The 20,097-nt window shown below is 42.8% G+C and overlaps 1 protein-coding gene across 7 annotated transcripts in view; it reads right to left on the bottom strand.

The window, feature by feature from the left end:
• Positions 1-20,097, bottom strand: part of CCDC7 (coiled-coil domain containing 7) — a 457,188-nt gene that overhangs the window by 83,506 nt on the left and 353,585 nt on the right. For all 7 annotated transcript variants that reach the window (XR_008309433.1, XM_053259060.1, XM_053259062.1 and 4 more), the window contains 5 exons: positions 9,713-9,835; positions 4,572-4,694; positions 3,869-3,988; positions 3,166-3,291; positions 2,720-2,839 (listed from right to left, as the gene is read on the bottom strand). Coding sequence is in view for 6 of the 7 variants with exons in the window: in XM_053259060.1 (XP_053115035.1) it covers positions 2,720-2,839; positions 3,166-3,291; positions 3,869-3,988; positions 4,572-4,694; positions 9,713-9,835 (612 nt within the window). In the remaining variant the exon portion in view is untranslated. The remainder of the gene's footprint in view (positions 1-2,719; positions 2,840-3,165; positions 3,292-3,868; positions 3,989-4,571; positions 4,695-9,712; positions 9,836-20,097) is intronic.

Genomic DNA, 20,097 nt, shown 5'->3' with positions numbered 1-20,097 from the left:
CATAAATGATCTAGAAGTAGGAGTAAGCAGTGAGGTGGCCAAATTTGCAGATGATACCAAACTCTTTCAGGTAGTGAATTCCAAAACAATTTGTGAGGAGCTCCAAAAGGATCTCTCCAAACTGGGGAAGTGGGCGACAAAGTGGCAAATGTGCTTCAGTGTTGGCATGTGTAAGGTGATGCACATTGGGACGAAAAACCCCAACTTCAAGTATACGCTGATGGGATCTGAGCTGTCGGTGACTGACCAGGAGGGGAATCTTGGGGTCGTGGTGGACAGCTCGTTGAAAGTGTCGACTCAATGTGCAGCAGCTGTGAAAAAGGCCAATTCCATGCTAGGGATCATCAGGAAGGGGATTGAAAATAAAATGCTAATATTATAGTGCCCTTATACAAAACTATGGTGTGACCACACTTGGAGTACTGCGTACAATTCTGGTCACCACATCTAAAAAAGGACATTGTAAAACTGGGAAAGGTGCAGAAGAGGGCAACCAAGATGATCAGGGGCCCAGAGCACCTTTCTTATGAGGCAAGGCTACCACACCTGGGGCTTTTTAGTTTAGGAAAAAAATGACTGTGGGAAGACATGATAGAGGTCTATAAAATCATGCATGGTGTGGAGAAAGTAGATAGAGAGAAATTCTTCTCCCTCTCCCATAACACTAGAACCAGGGGTCATCCCATGAAATTGATTGCCGGGAAATCTAGGACCAACAAATGGAAGTACTTTTTCACACAACGCATAATCCACTTGTGGAATTCTCTGCCACAAGATGTGGTGACAGCCAACAACCTGGATGGCTTTAAGAAGGGTTTGGATAACTTCATGGAGGAGACGTCTATCAACGGCTACCAATCGGAGGGCTGTGGGCCACCTCCAGCCTCAAAGGCAGGATGCCTGTGAGTACCAGTTGCAGGGGAGTAACAGCAGGAGAGAGGGCATGCCCTCAACTCCTGCCTGTGGCTTCCAGCGACATCTGGTGGGTCACTGTGCAAAACAGGATGCTGGACTAGATGGGTCTTGGGCCTGATCCAGCAGGGCTGTTCTTATGTTCTTCTGTTATCTTGGGTTATCTCATCTGGTAATTATACTATCAGAGAGGGTCTGCTAAATATTATAAATGCTTCTCTGAGGGAGGGCACGATGCCTCCTTGTCTTAAGAAGGCTATTATTAGACCACTTTTGAAGAAACCTGCATTGGATCCCTCCGAGTTAGCTAATTACAGACCTCTTTCCAATCTTCCATGGTTGGGCAAGGTGACTGAGTGTGTGGTGGCATCTGAGCTCCAGGAAGTTTTAGATAATGCAGATTATCAAACTGGCTTCCATGAGGGCTATGGGGTTCAGACTGCCATGGTCAGCCTGATGGATTATCTCCAACTGGCTACTGACAAAGGGAGTGTGACTCTGCTGATCCTTTTGGATCTGTGTGGCTTTCGATATCATCATGGTATCCTTCTGGACCATCTGAGGGAGGTGGGATTGGGTGGCACTGTTATATAGTGATTCCATTCCTACCTCTCTGGTAGATTCCAGATCGTATAGCTTGGAGACCTCTGTTCTGCAAAGCGAAAACTAAATTGTGGAGTTCCACGAGGCTCCATACTGTCTCCAATGCTTTTTAACATCTATGTGAAACCACTGGGAGAGATTATCAGGAGGTTTGTTGCTGGGTGTTTGTTGCAGTAAACTGATGACACCCAGATCTCTTTCTTCTTCAACCTTATCAGAAAATGGGTCTTTTCAAAATGCCGCCCTGGAGGCAGTAATGGGCTGGATGAGGGATAACAACCTGAAGTTGAATCCAAATAAGACAGAGGTACTGACTGTGGGAGGTCGGGACTTGAGAGATGGTTTAGATCTGCCCGTTCAGGATGGGGTTATACTCCCCCTGAAAGATCAGGTATGTGGCTTGGGAGTGCTCCTAGAAACAAAGCTCTCCCTGGTTTCTCAGGTTGAGGCAGTGGCCAGGAGAGCTTTTTATCAGCTTCAGCTGATACGACAGCTATGTCCATTTCTGGAGGTAAATGACCTTAAAACAGTGGTACATATGCTGATAACCTCCAGGCTTGACTACTGTAATGCATTCTACATGGGGCTCCCTTTGTATGTAGTCCAGAAACTACAATTGGTACAGAATACGGCAGCCAGATTGGTCTCTGGGGCAACACAAAGGGACCACATAACACCGGTTTTAAGGGAACTGCACTGGCTGCCGATATGTTTCTGGGTGAAATACAAAGTGCTGGTTATTACCTATAAAGCCCTTAATGGCTTGGGTCCAGGCTATTTAAGAGAGTGCCTCCTTTGTCATGAACCCTGCCACCTGTTACAATCTTCTGGAGACGTCTGGCTACAGTTGCCACTGGCTTGTTTGGTGGCAACCAAGGACCGAGCTTTCTCTGTGGCTGCCCCGGGGCTTTGGAATATGCTCCCTGCTGAAAAAAGAGCACCTCCTTCTCTGTTTGTTTTCAGGAAGACCCTCAAGACTGACCTGTTCTCACAGGATTTTAATTAGAATTAATTTTAATAATTTGTTTTAATAATTGTTTTATGCTGTTTTTATTTCTGTTTTATGCTACTGTTTTGTTTCATGTATTTTAATCTGTGCTGATTTTTAAATATTGTTTTAAATTTTGTACATGGCCTAGAGATTTACATATCAAGCAGTATAAAAATATGACAGACAGACAGACATATAGCTAGATATACCTACCATTTAAACTCTCTGGGTGAGCAGCTGCAAGTTTTTGCCTTCGTTGCAGGAATTTTAAATTTGACTCCAAACGTTTTAAAAACAGTTTTTTCTTCTGAAATAGTTGATTTACATTCCTTTCTGAGAATGGAAATATAAATATAAATATAAATATATATTAGATTTTAAAAGTTTTGAAATATTCTCTTTATTATTGGAATCATCAGAGATCCTAAGTAATTATTTAACTGAGAGAAGTAACTTCTGAGAATACAAGCATACAGAATGTAAAAAGGAAGCTACAGAGAACATCTCCAACAAGCAGAAAGCTAACTGAAGGCAGTGTTATGGATATGATTATATTTTAAGAAATCCATAAAACAAATTACTAATATTAAGCATTATTATTTAAAAAACAATCATCATCTAGGGATCTTTGTTTACTAACCAATTTATTCTGTACTCACCAATGGGTTTTTTCATTCCATCTATCTCTGAAACATTAACTTGCATTTTTTTAATGTCTTGCACAACTTCTTCGATCTTTGCACTCAAATGTTTGGTTCGCTCATTAAATTCCTGCATTATTTTATCTGCATAATGATTTTAGTGCATATTAGAGAAACACTAAAAAAAAGTCATAGGAACACTGAAATATTCTGGCATTCTAATGTCAAAATTTTGTTTAATATTAAATAATACAATAAATGTTAAGTTATATCAATTTGAGACAATTATACCTTATGACCTTCAAAGGGATATCTGCATTCTGAAGCAACTGCATAAATTTACTCAAAGTAGTCCCATTGCAATTAAAAAGTGTTAGGCAATAACTAACTTGCTTTTTATTGCACTATGTATCTCGAGGGAAAAAAAAATCTAGATATTTCAGATATCTGCTGAAGACGACATATGATAAATTAACACTGCATTAAAATCTAATTATAAGACTGTGTAAAGACAGAAAATAAACAGATATAATATAGTAAATTCATATGGTGGCAGTACAGTTGGCAGGGAAATGCACAATTACAAATTTTTCATTTATCCAGAGTTGGCTGAACCAAACGAACCCTCAGAAATAATCTCTACTAAGATCAAAGGACATTAATTCCAAGTACATTTGTTTAAAATATGATCTTTCAGCACAAGAAATTAAAGCATACATACTGCTGATACTGGCTGGTTGGGTAGCTTCAAGAGCGTATACTTCTTGTATGTCTTTCAAGTTGGTTTCCAAATCTTCCAACAGAAGCTGCTTCCTCATAAATAATTCATGTAATTCTCTTTCTACAAAATAGAAAGATTTTAGAATTGCTTCTTGAAAAATAGTTTCAAATAGTTTCAATAGTTTAATTGCTAACAGAGTAATGTAAAATGAAAAATGTGATTCAGATATAAAAACTTTGATTTTTTTTTCATAAGACAAATATCCTTTTAAGCCATCCTGACAGTTTACACAATAAAGACTGGTGGGGGAATAGAGGCTGTTCACACGTGCAGTCAAGAGCTGGCTGAGGCAGCCTAAAAGCAGCAAGACAGTGATCAAAAACGTCTTCCTATGAAATGCTCACCTAAATAATACTGGTTTACCTGGCATTGAAATGATTTAAAAAGAGGATGACAAATGAAACTCTCTGGAGAGCTAAATCCAAAACCTGGGCACCACGACTGAGAAGGCCCTGTCTCTGTTTCACAATATAATACCTGACAATAGGCTATCAAATTCTGATAAAATTTGAGAAGTACTGAACTAGAGATACAGACAGTAGTCTCTAAAGTACTCCATTGCCACATTTCACTCACTTTAAGTGGGCTTGCAGTCACTGAAACATGATGTACATACACAGACACACACACATTATGTACTTACCAGCAGCTTGTGCAATTAAATCTCTTTCTGAAACATGTTTTGCTTTTTGGATATTGTCTAAAGTCGCCTCTAGATCTGCTGCCATTTGTTTTCTTTTCTTAGCTAGCGCCTGTAGTTTATGGTCTACAAAATAATTCAAGCCAATCCATAATTAAATATTCTTTGAAATAATAGAAGTCATCCAATTAGTATATATTACCTTGACTTTTTAAATATTAATATTCATCATTTATATAATGCTTTTGATTAACTTCATATATATTATTTCAGCAATCCATACAATAATCCTATAAGATCATTCAGTATCCCCATATTGTGTATGAGTGAGTTCTATTTTAGATTCTAAACAAGAAGCATATTCTTTATGAAAACAATGAAATAGGCATCCTGAAGGTCCAAGGATACAGATCATGCATCCCTGGGCAGAAGAGCAAGGATAATTTGAATGGTGACCATACGGAAGCAACAATAATGTGCAAAGTTGTTGAGTACTCTGAGGTCAAGGATGCGGCACAGATCTCCATCGCATTTTGGAAGTGTGAAATACCTGGGGTGGGGGGGACGCAGATTGATATTGTGTGTCACTTGAATTGCACCCTTCAGGAGAAGGCTTTGTATCTTTGCCAGAAGGGGAGGGATTGGAGGGGTTGTCATGATCCCTGAAATAGGTGAGGAAATTTGTGAATTCAATGGAATAGCTGTGTTTGATAACTGATAAGGTCCAGTGGTCTGTGGTGATGACTCTCCACTGCTCTAAGTAGGGAGTCAGCCTTAGATGGTAGTCAAACTTCTTTGGCATATGATGTCTGTTTGGGTTTGAAGATGGAGCGAAACGACTGGTAGCAGTAGGGATGAAAGGACTCAGAGTGTTGTTGGTAAGACCTGGAGGAAGTAGATGTGTAGTAATCAGCCTCCCCTTCCTGTAAAGAGTGAACAGGGAGTGATCCCTTGTCTCGACTGACAGGCTGGTGAACTCCAGGGCAGCCAATCAGTACACCAAGTGGGTGGGACCTAGAGAGCGGTTGCTGGGAATTCTGGGAACAAGAAGGGCAGTCTTTGATGGAGAGAAGCGGGTTCGGAAAGGCTTAGTGAAGGGCACAGAGTTTTTGCTCCCTCATGGTCAAAGCCAGCAGATCCTTGAGAGATAGGATTGCAGGAAGCTTGATTCTCATCAGGTATTGGGTGAGTTTTCAAGGAAAAGGAAACTCAGCATAGGGAATTCAGCATATGGAACAGTGAGTTAGTCAGATTTTGCGTTAAAAACTTATATTTCTTTGTGTGCATGCTTTGCATATTCCTGATATTGTTCTATTACAGTTTACATGCAACGTAATTAAAATAAGATACACTAGCCTATGCTCAATCCAACTAGGGCATTGTAAAAGACATTTTAAACATCTAAGCGTACCTAAATGCAATCTAAACCAAAGCCTAAGACAACCTATTTTTGTAACCTACTACATATTTTTGAGTGTATTTAAAACCTAAAAGCCTCAGATGGAATCAGTCTGTAGTAACTGAATAAAACTGTATTTGTTTTTGTTTTGTTCTTTTCTTTTTACAAGCCTCTCAGAGTTGATTTTTAACTCAAGGAAAAAAGGGGATATCTCTGGTGCAAAAGCATCCTCAAGCACAAGCCTACACGTGGAAGGTTTTTGTATTCATCCAACAGCAAAATAAAGAGAGTTTTCCCTGGGATTCCACCCTGAGCCCAGGGAGGTTCAATTTCTGTCAATAAATTTGGCAGGTGGTGGCAGCAGCATTTTAATTCTACCAGAAATATAGATTAGTTTTAGGAGAAGCCTAGCCAGGCAGCTTGCCAGGGATGATTCAGCATCCCCCCCCTCATGTGAGCTGCTCTGAGACAAAGGCTTTAATCTGCTACATGATGGCCTTGTTCACTGCCTTGGATTTATCGAGAAGTAGGATTGTTGGGAAAAGGTAGTCTAGGAGGGAGTGATAGGTTTTAGTTTCTGCACAAATTCTAGAGTATCTTCAGTTTTATCTCTGGAGGTGTTCACTATCAAAGGGTAGGTCCTCAATTTTGGATTTTGCTTCAGGTGTTAGAGAAATGGAATGAAACCAAGCATGTAGGCATAGTGTCATAGATATAGAGATGGTGTGTGATGCGCATTCTGCTGTATGACATGCTGAATGAAGCAATTGCTTGGTAAAGTTTTGGCCACCATTAAGGAATGTCAATACTGCCGCCGTGCATGCACAAATGGCTGTCGCTCCAAAATCAGCGGCCATTTTGGAGTGGCGGCCATTTGCACATGTGCAGTGGCCAAAATGGCCGCCACTCACCAAAAATACTATATTTACCCAGCCGTGGTGGTGATGAGGGAGGCCAGCGAGGGGAGAGGGAACCCTCACCCCCCCATGGCCTAAGCAAGCCCCCCAAAGGGGCTACAGGTATTTATTATTATTATTAATTTGATTTCTATACCGCCCTTCCAAAAATGGTTCAAGGCGGTTTACACAGAGAAATAATAAATAAATAAGATGGCTGTTTAGCATTGATTTAAAAAATAAAAAAACCCACAGACACCCACCGGACCGGACTGGACTGAGGGGAGGTTCGAGGGGGGCCGGACTGAACTGGCCTGGTTCCATTCGAGGCTGGTCTGACCTCAAACCAAACCTGGCCAGATGGTTCCGTGCACACCCGTAGTGTATTTGCGGGGGTTGAGCAACAGTTGTTTTCCCCAAACATATAACTGACTTTGCTGCGAGATGGACAGAAGGAATAGCTACTGTAGACATTCGTTTGAAAATAAACCTTCTGCAACCCGGTCTTAGTTGTTTTGGGCCATGGAATTTAGCTCTTTAGCTAGTTCAATCAAACAGATCATTAAGAGACATTGGTTGGCATAAAGTAAAAGATCTTCCAGATTGTGATACAGCACCAGGCATGGGCTACCTTAGAACATTCAATTTGAAGGATCATTTAGTTCATTCTGATATCAACTATACTAGGATACATTTAAACACTACGCCTACAGGACATTTTAGGTGTGGCCATTGTTCTTGCTGTTCTCAATCTTTACAGATAGAGCAATTTGTTCAGCCCAACAATGGTCATTCGGTTGCATTAAGATCCTTCACGAACTGCCTTATGACTCAGGTCATATATATTATCATTTGCCCATGTGTCCACTCATTTATGTGGGTCAAACCAGCAGGCCATTAAAAACCCGTATAACTGAACACAAAAGCAAAGTTAGGACTGGCAATTTTGAGGCCCCATTGATAGCCCTTTTTTTTCATTATTTCTATCATGGTGAGGATGAGTTCAAATTTTTTGCCATTGAAATTTTTTTTGTATCAAGTAAGAAAGGGATAGATCCAACAATCAGATTACTTCAATGTGAAGCCTTTTGGATTTTCCACTTGAATACTGTAGTTCCACATGGTGTTAATGAGAAATTCAATTTTTCATCTTTTTAATAAAATCCTGTTTTTGTTATAATGTTTACAATTATAAAGATTGCTGCAAATGTCCTTGCCGTATTATTTATTACTGGGGATCACGCCCAGTAATAAATAGCCCAATATAGACATGTAAGCGTGTTTTAGCTGGTATCTGGCATATAAGTTTCATATTCTTTTAACTTGTATATCTCAAGTCCCATATGGACTTTTTGAAAAAATGTCTTATCGTTTGTGCAAAACTTACCCAGGTTTCTGTTTCTGGGACATATCCAGTAGTAAAATCATTGTGTTAAAAATCACTGTTGTTAGTATTTTGGAGATTAACACCTATCATTGGTAGCATACTTCTAATTCTCCAATTATCACTAATTTTCTTTGGGTATATAAGCTGTGCTATATAGATAGATAGATAGATAGATAGATAGATAGATAGATAGATAGATAGATAGATAGACAGATAGACAGATAGACAGATAGACAGATAGATAGATAGACAGACAGATAGATAGATATACACACACACACATATTTCTATACCACCCAAAACTTATGTCTCTGAGCGGTTTACAACAAAATAAAAACAGAAAGTAAAACATTAGTTAAAACAAAAATGAAAAGTTTAGAACATTACAACAATTTAAAATTTTCAAAAGAATATTTTAAAACAGCATTAAAACCATTAAAACAATATTAATTAAAAGCCTGGGTGAACAGATGAGTCTTTAAAGACTTTTAAAAAGCTGTCAGAGATGGGGAGGCTCTTATTTCACTAGGGGACGCATTCCAAAGCCTTGGGGCAGCAGCGGAGAAGGCCCGTCTCTGAGTGGCCACCAGACGAGCCAGTGGCAAATGCAGATGGACCTCTCCAGATTATCTCAGTGGGCGGTGGGGTTCATGATGAAGAGGACATTCTCTTAAATACCCAGGGCCCAAGCTATTTAGGGCTTTATAGGTTATAACCAATACCTTGTATTTTGCCTGGAAACATATCGGCAGCCAGTGTAGCTCCTTCAATACAGGAGTTATATGGTCTCTCCGAGATGACCCAGAGACCAACCTGGCTGCTGCATTCTGGACCAACTGTAGTTTCCATGCTGCATACAAGGGCAGCCCCACATTGCAGTAATCCAGTCTGGAGGTTACCAGCAGATGTACCACTGTTTTGAGGTCGTTCACCTCAAGAAACGGACGCAGCTGGCATACCAGCCAAAGCAGATAGAAGGCACTTCTGGCCACTGCCTCAACCTAGGACACCAGGGAGAGGCTCGGATCCAGAAGCAACCCTAGATTGTGTACCGCCGCGCATGCTCTCTGGCCATTTGCATGGCTGGACCCCCCGAGGCGACATCAGCACCCCCCAAGTGGATGTTCTAAACCCAAGGGGAATTTGAGAAATGGAGTCACACACACACAAACCCCCATGGCCACACCAGCACCCCACCCCTCCGGACACATGGTGGTGAGTGCAATTCTTTTAAAAAAACGTTTAGAACCACCACACTGGCTCAAATTTGGGCTGGAGGGGGGCGTGTTTGGTGCCACAAAATCGAACATACCAGGTCCAGTTTGGACTCTAATCAAAACAGGCAAATCGGTTTTGTGCACACCCCTACTTGATGATAGTGAAAATTAGGCTTGCAACATGAAGAAACATGCACACTACATGATATTTAAAAAAAACACAATGAACTCATTTTTCTACTTACCACTGGGTGCAATTAGAGCCTCTTCTGAAGCAAGATGCTTTGCTTTTTGTATTTCTTGCACAATTGCTGCTAGATCTGCAGTTAAACGCTTCCTTTGCTCAACTAACTCTAGTAGTTTATTCTCTATAAAAAGGATTTAGGTCAATTCATAATAATATACTAACAATCACTGCAATAACTACACTAAATATTGTAGTGCAGTAACTATTCAATGTTAACAGGAAATATTTAATATTAATGCTTAGAATTTGCATAGCACTCACTCATTCAAGTAACTCATTCAAGTCACTTCTTGTATATTGTGGCCAACATCCTGACTAATGCAGAGCTCATGCTGTGGAAAGTGTCAGTGCTGATAAAGAATTCCAGGTTAGCAGATTATTTGTGCAGGCCTCAGAGAAACATTGTCATGTGGCACAAGAAGGGGAGATTGGAGAAATTTGCCCAACCCTGCATGATCACCACAGCTACATTAGTCAAATGTTTCAGCAGCATGCATGCATCTCAAGTAGCACCTGTGCTGCATTAGTTAGGATGTTGGCTTATATCTGTAATATATATAACAGCTCTATGAGGTCAGTATTATCTTCGCTATGCACAAAAAGCTGCTTAAAAGGCAGCTCCATTTTAGAAACAAGTTGTTCTAGTAAGGACTAATCTGCCTAATTCCCTTTCACTGTCCCTACAATGGGCTACATTTGGTCCAAATTGGCTAGGCAGTTCAGAAGTTAGCCCACTTGTGCCTCAAACATTCATGCATCTGCCATCTTGAATTGAGGTGGATGACATAAACACAAACTATGTGTTTGAGGTAGAGATGTGCACAAACAGCTTGTACACAGGCTGGTGGGGCAGGGAGGTGTTCCCTTAAGGAGACAGTAAAAAGTTCCTTACCTGCTCTGCCCCGCAGCTTTTTTGTGCATGGCGCCCACTCCCCAACCAGCCACATGCCCATGCGGCCAGTTGGGGAGCAGGCACCACACCCAGAAAAGCAGGGAAAAGGAGTCCCTACCGGCTCCGTAAAGGAACCACTCCCTGCCCTATTGAGCTAGGTCGAACACTGGTGCCTGAGCTGGTGCAACACTTCCCAGAGGAGGCACCAAACTGGCTCATGCACATCCCTAGTTTGAGGGATGTACCAAATTTGGTACACATCAGTTCCCACTTGCCATGTTCATGTTTCCACTGTCTTGAAGCAGGGTGGATGCCATCATTACAAACTACACCCTTAAGCCGTCCCTACGTGTCCCTACATCTGTAGAAAATTTGGTTCAAATCAGTTTGCCAGTTCACGTTAGCCCAATTGCACCTCAAATGTTCACATGTCTGCCATCTTGAATTGGGGTGGATAACATCATCACAAACCATGCCACTGAGGTGTCCCTATGTCTCCCTATAGCTGTAGCAATTTGGTTCAAACCAGTTAGGCAGTTCACAAGTTAGCCCACTTGCACCTCAAATATTTATGTTTCCACCATATTGAATCGGGGTATATGTCATCATCACAAACTATGCCGTTGAGGTGTACCCGATTTGGTTCATATTGGTCCAGGCATTGCGAAGTTGATGGTGGGTGGGTTAAAACACATGGACTGACACACCTATGGAATAGCCAGGTGATCTCATAAGCCTACTAGAACTAAAAGAGTCCAAATATCATAGAAAAAACAGGTTGCTTACCTGTAACTTATGATCTTTAAGTGATCCATAGATATTTTTATCTATGGCAATTTTTAAAAAACACCTAAAAACCCATCTCTTCAAACAGGCTTTCTCAGCTTTTTAAAACTTGTTTTTAAATTGTTCTGATTATTTAATTGCTGTTTTACGATGTTTTTAATTGTTAATCATTGTTTTATGCTTTATAATTTTTGTTTTAATTATTAACTGATTTTAATGATGTTTTAATGTAAACCGCCCTGAGCCTTTTGGAAGGGCAGTATAAAAGTTTTAATAATAAATAATAATAAATAAATTCATAATCCTGGGTTCTGTGACTGTGCAGGGCCTTGCGGGTGGAATTCTCAAGCTCCTTGTGATGCTCATGAACCACCCGATGCACTTAGCGCTTCCATTTATTTTGGCAGTAGGAGCACCTCCTTCCTTAGTTCCTGGATGACTGCCTATGATCATCCTGCAAGCTAAAGTTCTGAGACTACTGGTAAGGTAGTCTCTGAACTTTAGCTTGCAGGATGATCATTGTGTGAGGCAGTCATCCAGGAACCAAGGAAGGTAAGGTAAGCAATGTGCTGTCAGGAGGTTGGGAGGGTCTTATGAATATCTATAGATCACTTAAAGATAAGTTACAGGTAAGCAAATGTGTTTATCTTTAGCTTCATCCGTAGGTCATTCATAATCCTGAGCGTTTAGCAAGCTTACCTAAGAAGGTAGGAGAAGTAAGTTTCTTCAGGATTCTTCTTCCAGAATTGGCAGCCACAGTGGAATGGAAGTTAAGTGCATAATGTCTCACAAAAGGCAGTTCAGACAACTACGTAGCCACTTTACAAATCTTTTACTTTAATCCAGATAGATGAGTCACCAATTTGCATAGGCTCTAGGAAAGTCTGCCTTAATGGTATGTGGAGGCTCAGTTTTTTTAGTCTTATATGCTAGAGATATGCGCCCCACCAATCAATGTGACAAACATTGGTGTGAAATTGGGTGGTCTTTTGTCTTGCCTTTATAGGCCACAAATAGCTGCTTGCCTTTATGAAGTGTCTTTCTGTCCAAATAAAATAAAAGTGACCTCCTCACATCCAAAGAATGCAGGGATGTTTCCAAAGGTGTGGTGAGGTTCATGAAAAAGGCTGGAAGCACAATATCCTGATTCAGATGAAAATCAGACACCACCTAAGGCAGAAAGCCAGGCCCATCTGCATAATGACTTTGTCAGGAAAGAACCGTATATATGGATTGTAAGCTCTTAAAACCACCAACTCACTCACCCTTTTTGCCATTGTTGTGGCAACCAGAAAAGCAGGCTTTAACGTGAGTAACTTTAAAAGAATAATTGCCATTGGTTCAAAAGGCTTCTCTGTTAAAGTTGAAAGAACGAAAAAAAGACTCAATTGTTCAAGTTGGCTGTCGTATTGTGGGATACAAATTGTTCAAACTCTTTAAAAATATTTACAGTCAGGATGGGAAAACACAGTACTGCCATCTCAACCCTTATGTTGAAAAGATATTGCTGCCATATGGACTTTTAAACATTGGCCAGACCTGAGCCTTTAATATAGAAGAACTTGTCACACTGTAGCAACATGAGGAAGGAAACCCCGAACGGATGCATAACTCTCAAATCTTTTCCACTTGCAGGCATAATTATGCCTTCTGGAATGCTTCCGATCATGAATAGTATCTTATCTAGCAGCCAATTCTCCATGCTGTCAGTTTCATTGTGTCTAAATATGGATGCAGAACTTGACCGCTGTCCTGATACAGCAAGTCCAGATAGCATGGTAGTCGCCACTACCTCTTGACTGAAGGCAGTATAGGAAACCATGCCTAGAGTGCCACCAAGGAGTCAGCAGTATGCAGGATGCATTCTCCTGAAGGATCTTGGACAGCACCTTGTCTATCAGAGAAAAAGGAGGAAACATGTAAAGTAGCCCGTCCCTCCAAGTTTTCTGTAATGCATCTCCTGCCAAATTCCTCCCAAGACCTGCCCTTGAGCAGTATCTTGGGAGTTTCCTGTTGCCCCCTGCTGCAAACAGGTCTATAGAAGGAATCCTCCGGCATTTGAAGGTTTGTGCTAAATACTTGCACTGAATCTACCACTCATGGTTTTGTGATCCCATTGCCACTCTGCTCAAAGTGTCCTCAAGAACATTTCCATTCCCTTTATATGCAGAGCACTAGGAAAGATCAGGTGGACAATGCACCAGGTCCACAACTGTATGCCTAGGTTGCACAGTAAACGGGAATCTGTACCTCTCTGCCTGTTTAAGTACACAATGGCAGTGGTATTGTCCAATTCCACTTGTACCACCTTCCCTTTTATAAGAGGTAGGAAGGATTTTAGAACTAGAAGCACAGTCATCAGTTCCAGAAAATGTATGTTAAACTCCCTTTGATAGCTTTTCCAGATGTCCTGTGTCCTGTGACCTTCACAGTGAGCTCCCCATCCCAAGAGGGACTCATCAGTTGTGACTCTGGCTACAGGGGACAGAACTCGGAATGAAACTCTGCTCAGTAAGTTTCTGCCTGAAGTCCACCACTGCAGAGATCACAGTACTGTCACAGGAATTTCAAGGCTTCTCCGTTGGCTGTGAATGTAGGACTGAAGATCGACAGGAATTACAGATTGCTTACCTGTAACTGGAGTTCTTCTGGTGGTCATCTGTCCAGTCACACTGATGGGCTTCATGCCAGCGTGGAGAACACCCCGGAACACTCACAAGCCAACTTTTTTCACTTTGCTTTATCTCCAGATAGGTAGCTTGGCTCCTCGTGTGTCACCTGACGCACACCCTCCTCCTCAGTTCTAGAGTCCGCCGAACAAGGCTCTGCAGAGGGGCAGGCTGAGCGGGCATGTGACTGGAGAGATGACCACCAGAAGAACTCCAGTTACAGGTAAGCAACCTGTAGTTCTTCTAAGTGTTCTCTGTCCATCACACTGATGGGCACATAGCAAGCTCCAGAAAAAGGAGGTGGGGCACAGCCAGAGACAAGGCATGAGTTCCCAGAACAGTCCCCAACAAATTTAAGTGAAGAATGCAAGTAGGAATGAAGAAAAAATACTTTCCAAAACTTTCCTCTGTTTTTTTTTAAATTCAAAACAAGCAACAAGAAACAAACAAAAAAACCAGAGAACCCCACAGAAGTAGCAACTGAGGTATACAGTATAGAGGCTATGTCATTGAAAAAACTGATTGCAAAACAGATGCCACAAAGGAAGCATCTTGGCAGGCCTGCACATCCAGAGCATAATGCCTGACAAAGGATGAGGGTGAAGCCCATGTTGCAGCCTGACAAATTGACTCTAGAGAAATTCCCCTATTGAAGGCCGTCGAGGTGGAGACCACCCTAGTGGAATGCACTTTTAAAGCAAATGGAGGAGGGATACCAGCAACTTGGTAGGCCAGCTTAATGGCTTGCACAATCCATGCAGAAATTGATTGTGAAGAGGCCCACTGGCCCTTATGGGGCGCACCATGAGCGACAACGAGAGCCTTGGTGGTCCTAAAGGATGCCGTTCGATGGACATAAAAGTCTAACGCCCTCCTGACATCCAGGGAATGCCATCTTCTTTCCACCGGAGTAGATGGGTCTGGGAAGAAAACTGGCAAGGAGATAGGTTGGGATCTATGGAACGATGAAACTACTTTAGGGAGGAACAAAACATCCACTGGCAACACAACTTTATCTTTATGAAACAAAAGGATCAGCGGGGCACAACGTAATGCCCTTAACTCCCCAACCTTCCTAGCAGAAGTAATAGCGACAAGGAAGAAAGTTTTAAGAGTCAACAACCGTAAATCACAAGTTGCCATGGGCTCAAAAGGCTTGCCCATAAGAGCCGTAACTACTCCCGGCAAGTCCCAGATAGGAACCACAGAGGGCGTGTCTGGGTGCAAATGAGCTAAGCCTTTTAAAAATTGTTTAACTGATCACATGGCAAACAGGGATGGATCGTGGTCCTCAGAGGCCCAGAAGGGGAATATGGCTGCTAGGTGGACCCAGACAGAAGACATTGAAAGGCTGGACTTCTTTAAAACCAGTAGGTGTGACAAGATCATTGATAGCGCTGCCTTCGTAGGAGGTGAACCCCCCTTCAAAGAAACATACTCTGAAAAAGGTCTCCATTTTGCCCTGTAAGACATCAAAGTGAAAGGCTTTCTGCAAGCTGTGATTACCTTTTTCAACTCTGGAGACCAGAAAGCTGGATCCTCCAAACTATCAGCTGCAACTTGTGAATGTCCGGGTGACATTCAGCCGTTCTCTAAGGACAGCAGGGTCGGGAATTCTTATGAAGCAACTGCTGGCAAGTTGAAGAAGACGTGGAAACCAAGGGCAACAAGGCCACCAAGGCGTTACAAGAATGCAGTTCACCGCCTCTAGGTCTATTTTCTGGAGAATAGATGGAAGGAGGGGAACTGGGGGGAATAGGTAAAAGAAGCCCCCCGACCATCTTATCGCAAATGCGTCGCCTGCTGAACCGTTCCCCACTCCAGCCCTGGAATAATACATGTGACACTGGCAATTGACTTCGCTTGAGAAAAAGTCTACATCTGGGAAACCCCAGTGATGAAAAATATTCTGCAGGACGACTTGGTCTAGTTTCCATTCATGGGACAGAGTGTTTGATCGACTCAATCTGTCTGCCAAACAATTGTCTAGGCCCCTGATATGAACTGCCGTGAGACTGATGTGGTGAGACAGGGCCCAATGCCACAGGTTGAGTGTCAGTCGAAGGAGGGAGCGAGAACCCGTTCCACTTCAGCGATTGATATACGTCTTTGTTTTGGTATTGTCTGTCATGATTTGGACTTGCAATCCTTTCACCACCAGAAGAAAACCCTCCAGAGCCTTTAATACTACCAACTATTCTAGGTAATTTATGTGGTGTTGAGACTCCTCCATGGTACAATGCCCATTGATACGGAGATCTTGCATCGGGGGCATCTGTCGTGACCTGTACATCGGGAGGATCTCTTGTGAATGGGGTGGATTGCCGGAGATTTTGAGTGACAGTCCACCACGTAAGAGTTCTGCTCACCCGAGCAGGGATCAGAAGCCTTTTTGAGTTGTTGTCTTTGAGTGGTCAGAAGGTGACGATAAACCATCTTTGAAGTGGATGCATATGTAGTCTGGTGACCGGTAAAGTCGTTGTTGCAGAGGCCATGTAGCTTAGCATCCGTTGAACATCTTGCAGTGTGAGAAGACTTCATGCATAGACGTCAGGCAAACTGCTGAATATTCTGGATTCGATATTCTGGTAGTCTCACTTCCGTTGCTACAGAGTTGAACAGAAGACCCAAGAACCTTATATTTTGGGTAGGTTCTAAATGTGACTTTTTGAAATTGATGGGCAGACCCAAGTCTTCCAACAGGGTCAGCATCATAGTCATGTGAAGGTCCCTTAAAAGATGGGTTGTGGACCTTGTGCACAGCAGCCAATCGTCTAGATGGGGAAAATCTGTACCCCTCTTTCTTGGAGAGATCCAACAACAACAACCATGCACTTCGTAAAGACTCTCGGTGCTGAAGAGAGTCTGAAGGTCATGGCTCTGAACTGGAAAGTGTCTTCACCCACCTGAAACCGAAGGTATTTCCGGTGCTGTGGTCGAATGGATATGTGGTAATATGCATCTTCCAGGTCTATGGAAACGAACCACATCTCTTGAGAAAGGAGCGATAAAATGTCTGTGATCATCAGCATTCTGAAGCATTGGTACCACACATAGTTGTTGAGTAGGCGTAGGTCTAGAATCGGTCTCAGGCCTCCATCTCTCTTTGGGATGGTAAAGTAGCGAGAGAAAAGGCTGTCGTGCAGATAAGGCGGAACATATTCTGTCACTCCTTTTTGGAGAAGGATGTCTATTCTTCTAAGAGGACAGCATTTGCAGGTGTATGTTTTCTGTCTGAGTCTGGAGCATGCTCTGCAAACTCTATAGTGTACCCTAGGCGGATGATAGTAAGGACCCAGGCATTGGACGTGACCTTTTCCCATTGCTCGAGGTAAGGTAGCAACTGTCCTCACTTCATGAAGAGGAAGCAGCGTCCGTATCTGAATCCAAGGAGGAGTCCGAAGACTCCAAAATCTTTTCTGGTGGAACAGGACAAGTTACGTCCAGATTCGGGAGGGAGCAGGCTGCTGTGCTTGCACTTGATCAGTAGCGGGATGTATAGCTGAAGAATCTGTGTGTTTGGTACTAACTGTGGGATGAGGCACTGAAGCCACAGTCATTTGCGGGTATGCGTCAGAAGAATGCTGTCTGCCCACACGGGTCCACGCCCGAGGGGCATTATAAACCCTGTCAGCATAAGAGAGGCAGCGGTAGCACTTATGCATATGAGACCTGTCCCTGACATAGTAGTATGACTTCCTAAAGCATGGGCACGGTGATCGAGACCGAGATCTGTAATGCCTGTCTGGGGTAACAGAGCAATTTCTAGAGTCTTCACTCCTGTAGGAGCGGTAAAAATGAGGTCTTGGCAATGTCCTGTATAAGCACTCCTCTTGGTCACTATCGTTAGTCAGATAAGAACCATAGTGCTTTATTGAAAAGTAAGGAGAAAAACCTCCATCAGGGTGGTGAACGATAATATGAATCCGTGCCTCCCCTAGAGTCATCTGATTGCAGATGATCAGAGTCATATTCATAATGGTCATCACACTATGATTGGACACAGGTAGATCCTCACACCTATTGGCACTGCCTACTAGGGAAGGCTCAGACCAGGGTGGAACAGCAGTCAACAATTGTGACTGGAGACCTTTCGGGGACACAGAAGCAACTTGCTTCGCTCCCAAGTCTTTTTGCTTCCGCTTTTGTCGCTGCTCCTTTCCGATTGCCATAGCCTTGGTTTGAAGCCCTGTTGGCTTCAAAGAGCTGTGCGATCTCTTAGAAGAGACCGGGGCCTTGTTCACATGTGTGGCTTCACAACTGGCCTCAGCACGGTCTCCTGGCTTCGGCACTGCCTTTCCCTTCGGTGCTGAGCCATCTGAGGAAAGCCCCTTCTTCTTTTTATGTTTTTTGTGTGCGTTCGAAGGGGGCTGTGCTTCAGGAGCCCAGGGAAGGTTAACAGTGGTAGAACCGACCAGGGGCAGCCAAAGGCTTGGGCAAGGCTTCAAATGTCAATGTCAAGTCCGCGATCGCAGCCGTGGCCATGGAGCCAGAGGGAGTCCCTGAGGGAGTCCCAGGCCCTCCGTGTGATGGAACTGTCACCTCAGGCACCACACCAATATTGTTAGAAGCAGATGTTGAAGCCTTGGCAGACTGATCCATAACATTGCCAGACAGAGCCCTTTCCCACAAATAAAGATGAAGCTCTGTTTCTTCTTGCTTGTTTAGAAAATTTTTGACAATGGGAGCAATTCACACTCAAATGAGTCTCTCCAAGGCAGATGAGGCAGACCATGACCATCAGAAGCGGGGAAGGCTGATCTACACTTTTTGCAGCATTTAAATGCCGCCTTACTGGCCATACACGTTCCCCTCAGAAGGGAAGGAGCGATCTGAATAGAATAATTGCGAGATAAAGAAAAAAACATGCAAAATGCAAAAGGGAGAAATATATATAAGGACATAAAGAGAAAGAATAAACTTAAAATTAAAAAAGAAAGTCTAATAATTATTATTAATTCCTGACTGAAGGCTTGTAAATGTCCCAAGAGTACTTCTCTCTCCGCGGATGAAAAAGAACTGAGGAGGAGGGGGGTGTCAGGTGACTAAGGTGTATCGGGGAGGAGCCAAGCTACCTATCTGGAGATAAAGCAGGGTGAAAAACGTTGGCTTGTGAGTGTTCTGGAGTGTTCTCCATGCTGGTGTGAAGCCCATCAGTGTGATGGACAGAGACCACTTAGAAGAACCACAGCTTTAGGGGTGCATTCTTAAATGTGCATTCAGGACTGTAGTATTGTGGTATGCCATCAGACCCAGCAGACTTTGATGGAACCTTTGGATTTGATGCATCCTTTGGATTGGTTTCCCCCCAAAAGTCTTTATTGTGTACGTTATCAAAAGTTGTCTGTCTTCTGGTAAGTATGTTGTGTGTGTGTGTGTGTGTGTGTGTGTGTGTGTGTGTGTGTGTGTGTGTGTCCAATATGTATTACCCCTTCTGACAGAGTCCAGGTTGGACTTTTTCCAGTTCATCTGGATTCCCAGGTCTTCCAGGAGATGTAGAACACAGTGTATTTGAGAATGTAACTCTTTTTCATTGCACACTGTCAGAAGCCAGCCATCTGGATATGAAAAAAAACAGAAATCCCCTCTGTCCACAGATGCACTATGATCACGCTCATCTGGTGGACAACCCAAACAGAAGCACATTGTATTGGTACACTGCACCTCCCACTGTGAGATATAAATATTTTCTGTGGCTGTTCTGTATGCCAATATGGAGGTAGACATCCTTTCAATCCAATGTTGAGAGCCATTCCTCCTCGTAAAGGAGTGGCAGGATACCTTGCAGCATTATCTGCCTTCCTTGTGAGGACATACTTGTTTAACTACCATAAATCCTTTATGGGTTGAATCCCCCAATCTCTTTGGGGGATTTGAAAGTAATGGGAATAGAAGCCTTCTCTTTGAGAGATTTACTGCACAGGGGCAATTGCACCGTACGTGGGCTGCTGGGAAGCTGCCTGGAGCGGCAGAATAGAAGCTTTCTCTTTGGGAAATCCACTGCACAGGGGCAATTACACCGTATGTGGGCTGTTG

Source organism: Hemicordylus capensis, chromosome 6, assembly GCF_027244095.1.
Source record: "Hemicordylus capensis ecotype Gifberg chromosome 6, rHemCap1.1.pri, whole genome shotgun sequence".
NCBI lineage: Eukaryota > Metazoa > Chordata > Lepidosauria > Squamata > Cordylidae > Hemicordylus > Hemicordylus capensis.
The sequence above is the reverse complement of the archived record's forward strand: the minus strand, read 5'-3'. Positions and strand labels throughout refer to the sequence as shown.